The sequence below is a fragment of the Solanum dulcamara genome, chromosome 3, assembly GCF_947179165.1.
Source record: "Solanum dulcamara chromosome 3, daSolDulc1.2, whole genome shotgun sequence".
In the NCBI taxonomy this organism is placed as follows: Eukaryota; Viridiplantae; Streptophyta; class Magnoliopsida; order Solanales; family Solanaceae; genus Solanum; species Solanum dulcamara.
The window spans coordinates 6562544-6570107 of NC_077239.1; the positions used below are offsets into that span (position 1 = coordinate 6562544).

The window sequence follows — 7564 nt, forward strand, 5'->3', positions numbered from 1 at the left end:
TTTTATATTAATATCTGAAGAAAACGAAACAAGTTGGTCAATCATCATCATTTTTTTATTTTTATTTGATGTTCAATATTTATGTTAATGTTTGATTAATTTAAATTCATAATGCATATAGCTTATTTGAGAAAAGCGCTTCTTACCTAAATAAATAATTAAGAGAAGAACAGTCTTATCAACTGCACCACATAATTTGATGATCAGTTATCTTTTTCATGTGTAACGTTCAAAAATTATAGAGAGGTTCTATTTTAATTGTTGTTAATTTTACAAAGATTTGTGGAGATCATGTTTGTACTAAGATTATTTTAATTTTATAATTAACTAGCACATAAAAGAACTAAATGCATCCCTATTAACTTGTGGTGAGTTCATTGATTACTAATTTAAACTTGATGTTTTAATGTAGATTCAAATCTTTTTAATCATGGTTAAAGCCTTTTGAAATCAAAGAAATCAAACTTTGTCGATTTTTATTTTAAAGTTTGATTGTATTATTTCACGTTTTAAATAGGAGGTATCAATTATGAACTTTTAAAAACATAATATAACCATAAAAATAATTAACCGATTAAACAAAAAAAGAAAGAATGAAGAACATTTCATACTCAAATTCTTGAATAAGCCTTCCTTAAACCCTGAATATTATTCGGGGCAAATACTTATTTGTATTGAATATATAAATATAAAGTTAATTATTTTCTTATATTAATAATATTTTTCAAACTTCATTTATGGGATATACAAAAATATTATTATTTTTATAATTAAGTGATTTAATGAACAAAAATATGATTATTTTTATAATTAAGTGATTTAATGAACAAAAATATGATTATTTTTATAATTAAGTGATTTAATGAGGTAAAAATTAATTAATCACAATTAAATGCTAAAATGTCTAAATAATGTATGGTAAAAACTTATCTATTTCTGTTTACAACAATTTAATAAAAGAAAATTTTCATATATGGCAAACCTTTTAAGCATAGTAACTCCATATAGATATAATTTTTTTAATTACTTATAATAGCAAATTTATGTTTGTTATGGTCCATTTAAATTTGTATTTTTTTAACCATTTAAATTTGTATAAATGAAATTTTAAGTAAAAAAAATATACAAAATTCTTTTTTTTAAAGACGACTGATGTGGGCGATTATACAAATCACGTGCGCGATTATAAAAATGATGTGGACGATTTTACAAATGTTGTGCGCAAATTGTATACCGAAATATACAAACACTGCGAATTATAAAGCGAATTATACAAACTCTGTACACGAATTATATAGCGAAATATACAACGCTATACAAAAAACTGCGAATTGTACTGCGAATTGTATTGCGAATTGTACAAACGCTATATAAAAATTGCAAATTATGCAAACGCTATACCCATGAAATATAGCAAATCTCAGCAAAATATACCCTTGAATGGTAATAAAATAAAACTATACATATATGGAATAATAAACTAGTAATGTTTGTCAACTCGTGTAATTTTTCCTTTAATAAATACATACTATACTCTTACAACCTGTTTGGCCAATTTTGGGGAAGGTCAAAGTGCATTTGTTCTTTCAAAATTATTTATCTTTTAAAAACGTGAGGTGTATAGCGTTTGATCAAACTTTTGTGAGTAAGTAATTGATGCTCAAAATACCTTTTAATTCGATTAGCTAAACTAAAATTGTTTCTAGTTAAAAACACCTTTTTAAAAAACATTTTAGAATAACAAGTACCTTTTTAAAATAAACAATTTTCAGAAGTTTGACCAAATATGCTATTATTCATAAACGATAATGGGCCGTTTGATAGCTAATTTGAAGATAAATTATGCAAACAAATACCAAATCTTGCACAAATAATAACCACATAACATACCAACACCTATATAATAATATTTATTGAATTTAAAGGGAAGACAATGTTTGAATTTGAGCCCAAAAACCCAATTAAAGTAATTTCACGAAAAATTAAATTCCACAAGTCAAGAAAATTATCGAATATTCAATTATAATAATTCCAGGAATTGATGTTCAAATATAGCTGTGATATTTACCTGATAAAGTTTTTCTCAACTAATAAACTATTATTTCATTAAAGATCTTAGATCAGATTTTAAAATTTACCTTAAAATATTTATTTGAACATGAAATTTGAAATTTTAATTTTTAAATGTTTCCAAGTTTCTACAAATGGGCTCAGACCAATTTTTAGATTTTTGAAATTTTCATTCACAAAATTTTATTTTGTTTTCTCAAAAAATACACTATCAAACATAACTTTGAATTTTAAAAGTCACAACATTAAAACTTTAAAATTTCTATTTCATCTTAAAATTTTGCAGGAGCTAAATATATAAAAAATACTCTATCCGTTTTAATTTGTTTATCCTATTTTAACATGACATATAATTTTTTTTTAAAATCTTGTAATTGTATATTAACAATATATGTGGTTTTAAATCTGTTACGTAAAAAGTTAAAATTAAAGAATTATTAAAAAAGAAATATATATTTTTTAATTTTAAAATAGACTAAAAAATTGTGGAATATTTTTTCAACATGGAAGATCTTTTTATCAGTCTCCAATTTCCTCCCTTTTTCCTAAGAGGGAATTTTCTTTCATCTTTTTTATTTTTATTTTCCAAAAAGGTGCAAAAGGCTTTATATATATATATTTCTCTCAAATCTCTTCTTCTCTCTTCTCAACTGTCCTCCGTGTTCAACTCGCGTTTTTAGCAGACAAAGCAAATCTAAAAGAGAGAGAAAAGGTAGTTTCTAGAGAGAGAAAACCAAACACCACACCACCAGTTTTCTAGAGAGAAAAAAAAAGTACTATACCGGATTATTCTATTTTCCGGCGACTGTGTAAAATTATTTTTCTACTGAAGTTTCCATTATTTGTACACTCATTTTCAATTGATTTTTCGTTCCGTTGCGATTTGGTAATTTTAGGGATTTTTGAGATCGGTTGGTTATTATCGGAGTTAAAGGTTTTTTGAGGGTTCCGATTCAGTTTACCGATCGGGTTCAAGTTTTTGCTAAGAAAAAGGAAAAAAAAGAAGGAAAAGGAGGAATTAGAATTTGTTCCGCAGTGAGAGGAGGGTTTAGGTTGAAGGATGTTGACCACCATGGTTGGTTTGTGATGTAATATGGCTTTGGTTTGTACAGATAAAGATATGTCGTTTTACATTGGTCGCGAGGCTTCGAAGGTTCGTTTTTTTTGAACTTTTTACTTGTGGGATTTGCTTAATTTTGTTTTTTCTGGAGATCCTTTTTTCCTGATTGTGTTGGTTTGTTGTTATGGAGAGTAGTTGTGGAAGAGATTTTGTGCGGAGGTAACAACAGAGATCAATCTTCTTGCAGAAAATTGGAAATATCTTCTTGGTGGTTTGATTTGTCAGGTATATATCTATATGTTCTTCCTTTTGATCAATTACTTTTTCCTTTTTGTTTTGTGGTTATTTAGGGTGTTCTTGATTGCATGGACCTTTGGTACTTTGTGATTAGGATTTCTAAAAGTAAAGTCAGGTTTCAATGATGCCATCTACAAGCATAGCATTTTTGCTATAAACAATTGTAGTTTTACTTTGCTGAAGCTATAGAAGTTTTGAATTTTAATGGTGTACAGGTTTAGTCAATTTTTACTTCAAGGGATGTACTAGGACTGTACCTCTGTGATTCTACAGTGTGTGACTACAAAGTTCTTCATTTGTAGTTAAAGTTTGGACCACTAGATTTTGTTCTCTTTCGTTTCTTACAAAAGGTAAGTTTTTCTGCTTTGGACTTGCATGGAGTAGCAAGTACTATAAGCTAGGCTTTTGATCCTACAGTGTGTTACTACAAAATCCTCCATTTGTAGTCAACTGCTTTTGATTTGTTCAATGTTTCCTTTACCAATATTTCCTTTTTTCCTCGGTCTAGGCAGGGAAGAGTTTGTCCGTAGTGACGGGAGGTTGGGAGCTGTCAAATATTTTCTTGTTGATTTCGTACCGAATCATAGAACTTGTGCACATTTTCTATGGTTGTTGAATATGAGTTTAGGCAAATAATGTGTTGATTTTATGTTTCTCTGCTCTATAGTCGTTTTATTCCTGACCTTGTTGCATTTTGGATTCCTGAGTTGTGAAACTTCTATATTCCTTTCTTCAGTACATCCATGGACTTGCTGCTAGAGGGGTGCATTACTTTCATCGGCCTGGACCAATTCTTCAGGACGTTGGCTTTTATCTTCTTCCGGTTGGTTTACTTGTTTTTGTTTTTGTTTCTCCCCACTGTTATGGTAATTGTACACTGACCTTTTCTTATTGGTTAAAATAAAATCCAGGAGCTTGGACAAGATAGAGCTTACATAAGTGAAACTGTATTCACCACCATCTTTCTATCTTTTGTCATGGTGAGTTTGTTCTCTGTATAACATCTCATCTTTTTCTTGGCAAGATTACAAGTGAAACTGGATTCTGTCCGTCAGTACTGTATTTATGCCTTTGAAATTGAATTTTATAGAAAGCACACATGCATTGGTTTTAGGCAATCTGTGATGCCAAGCTGCTTCAGGCTTTAGAAACAGGGAAACCCTGAATATTAGTTTAAATTATGTTGATGTGGTGGTCAACCAGATTTTCGTTTACCCTGGAATGGGCTTTGGGGATGTGGTAGTCTTAATCTTACCTTGTTGTGGAGTTGATGCCGTGTCTTATATTGTAACACTTTTCTCATGCTTTGCAGTGGACGTTCCATCCTTTTATTTTGAAGACCAAAAAGATCTATACAGTTCTGATGTGGTGCAGGGTCTTGGCATTCTTAGTTGTAAGTGCCCCTTTTCTTTGCCAGGATTACTTTCTCTTGTACTCCTTCACTGGCTATTCATTCTTGTCTACAAGACTACCCATTACAGGGAGCTTGATATCCATTATATTTTCTAAGTCGGTTAAATAAATGTTTGTAACAGGGTTGTCAATTCCTTCGGATCATAACATTCTATTCTACACAGCTTCCTGGTCCAAACTATCATTGTCGTGAGGTAAAAGCTATTTTCATTACTGTTTTTTTAAAAACTTTTTTGTTTTGCTGTCTGTCACCTGTGCCTTAGCTTACTTTATTATCTTTTTTTGGTAAAACCTCAACTAACTTTTTTTCCCTGCAAATTACCAGGGTTCAAAGCTTGCCACGCTTCCTCCTCCTGACAACATTTTACAAGCGCTATTGATTGGTAAGTCGCATTTTCCTTTACTGATTGCTCCTCCTGGCATCTAAAGCATCATTCTTTAATTTAGACACTTATGTGATTTTATGAATGTGCAGTTCCTCGTGGTGTGCTTTATGGTTGTGGTGATCTAATTTTTTCATCTCATATGATATTCTCCCTAGTCTTTGTGCGCACATACCAGAAATATGGAACACGAAGGTACTACAGTAATAATGATTTAAATGACTTCTGATATCTCATAATCATTTGAATCTTAGCTTTGATGACAATGGAACTATGCAAATCATGCATTACATAGTAGGGAGGGGAGTTCAGTGTTGAATTGTACTGAAAGCACTTAGCCTAATTAAGCGGGATGGCATGTCTGCCTTGGGTTCTGTAAGTTCACCTTGGGAAGGGTTTCTTTTGAACTCTTTTATATTTTCATGGTACAACAACAAAAAACTGCTTTGTGGGGTACAAATATCTTATGTGTCAACTGAGTGACTAGAACTTTCTGCTTCCTTTGCTTAGGCTGCATATCTATATTTTCTAAGTGTCTCCACACAGCTTGTGTTTGTCACTGATTGCTTGATTTTGTTCTGCAGGTTTATAAAACAGTGTGCTTGGTTAGCTGTTATTGCACAAAGTTTTTTGATTATTGCATCACGAAAGCATTACACTGTTGACGTCGTTGTAGCATGGTGAGTGAAGTTTTATTGCTTGATATACCTCCTTGGTACATTCTTGTTACTGTGAACACTTGATTGAGGCATGTTAATTTGGTACAGGTACACTGTTAACCTTGTAGTGTTCTTCATTGATAAAACATTACCAGGTTAGTTTTCAATTCTGAATTTATCTTCAGAAGAATATTTTATCTAGTTTTTGTCCTCCACTCTCTCCTCCCTCTCCCAAATTTAGTTATCACACGAGGAATATTAAATAGCTGAAGCACTGAGTTCTTTCTTGCAGAACTGCCTGATCGCGCTAGTGCCTTGTTGCTTCCAGTGACCAAGGATAGCAAGTCTAAAGAAGAGAATCACAAACTGCTGAATGGAAATTCGGGAGATCCTGCAGAATGGGTATAGAGATTTATGCTTTTCCATCTTAGGGATCATAGCTTTTTGTCACTAACGAGATTAGCTTTGACACTGTTTTCTTCATTTTCTGTAGAGGCCCCGAACCCAAATCAACGGGAAGATTGTGGAAGATGGCAAAACAGTACATGAAGCAGTGATTAATGGCGTTTAGATGATAAACTTCATGGAATGCCACGAACGGATGTCCCCCCTGGTACATAAAGACTGGTAACAATGTCATCATTCCAAGTTGTGTTCTTCCAAGTTGAATAGTTTTGGTTTTAGTGTAGGATACAAAATGAAGGTTGATTGCGATGCCTACGGATGTCTCCACGCCCCCTCTTTGTGGTTAAATTTAATGTTGATCAAATGTATCATGGAATTCATTTTATTTTTTGGTTAATGCAAATTATTTTTCTGAAATGTGTTGTTCCTTTATGCGGCAAGTAGCATGGGCATGAGCTGGTGTGTAGATAGATCCAACTCAATACTTTTTTGTCCACACATTCCCTTTGCCCATTACCTGTTTGGTACACATTTATTTTAAAAGAGACTGCATCACAGCACGTTGCTGCCCTTTCCTCTGGGACACAACAAATGTTGCCTAGTTGTCTTTTATAATGACAATAAGCCACTCTATCTTTCCAACAATAATTTGGTTGTTGGCACGTTATAATGCCTCTCATTGCTTCCAAATTTTTGAAATTTATTTATGCTTTATAGACTTATTTCGTATCACATTAGAAACAATGAAAGTCAAATATTCTTCTTCCAAATCAACAGTATACACATCTCTCTCTATAAAATAGATTGTACATTTTTAAAATGGAAAAGAGAGGAAATTATGTGGATGAGCAAACGTATATTAGTTAATTCGCTAATATAACTATAGTTTAGCTATAGTTTGAGTTAGTTACAGCTCATAACTTAATTTTAGCTGTAATTATGTTGCATCTCTCCTCTCTCCTCTTTTATACATACACATATAAATTATCAAATATAAATTATACATATACATATAAAATTATATAACTGATATATAAATACAATTAGCCTCTTTTCACTCTCTGTCCTCTCTTGCTCGCCTCTCTCCTTCCTCTCCCTGCCAGATATACAAATATGCATATGTATACCAGTTACAATATATATATATATATATATATATATATATATATATATATATATATACAATTATATGATAGATATACAAATATAATTAGCCTCTTTTCACTCTCTTCCCTCTCTCGCTCGCCTTTCTCCTTCCTCTCCCAATCTCGTTTGCT

The 7564-nt window shown here is 31.6% G+C and overlaps 1 protein-coding gene across 1 annotated transcript; it reads left to right on the forward strand.

The window, feature by feature from the left end:
• Positions 1-2697: 2697 nt before the first annotated feature.
• Positions 2698-6704, forward strand: LOC129882323 (phosphatidylinositol:ceramide inositolphosphotransferase 2-like). Its single transcript, XM_055956571.1, has 12 exons — positions 2698-3223; positions 3326-3415; positions 4164-4250; positions 4339-4407; positions 4740-4820; positions 4963-5034; positions 5166-5223; positions 5316-5418; positions 5808-5903; positions 5991-6037; positions 6175-6284; positions 6376-6704. The coding sequence occupies exons 1-12, from the start codon at positions 3164-3166 to the stop codon at positions 6451-6453; spliced, it is 951 nt and encodes a 316-aa protein (XP_055812546.1). The 5' UTR covers positions 2698-3163; the 3' UTR covers positions 6454-6704.
• The last annotated feature ends 860 nt before the right edge of the window (positions 6705-7564 follow it).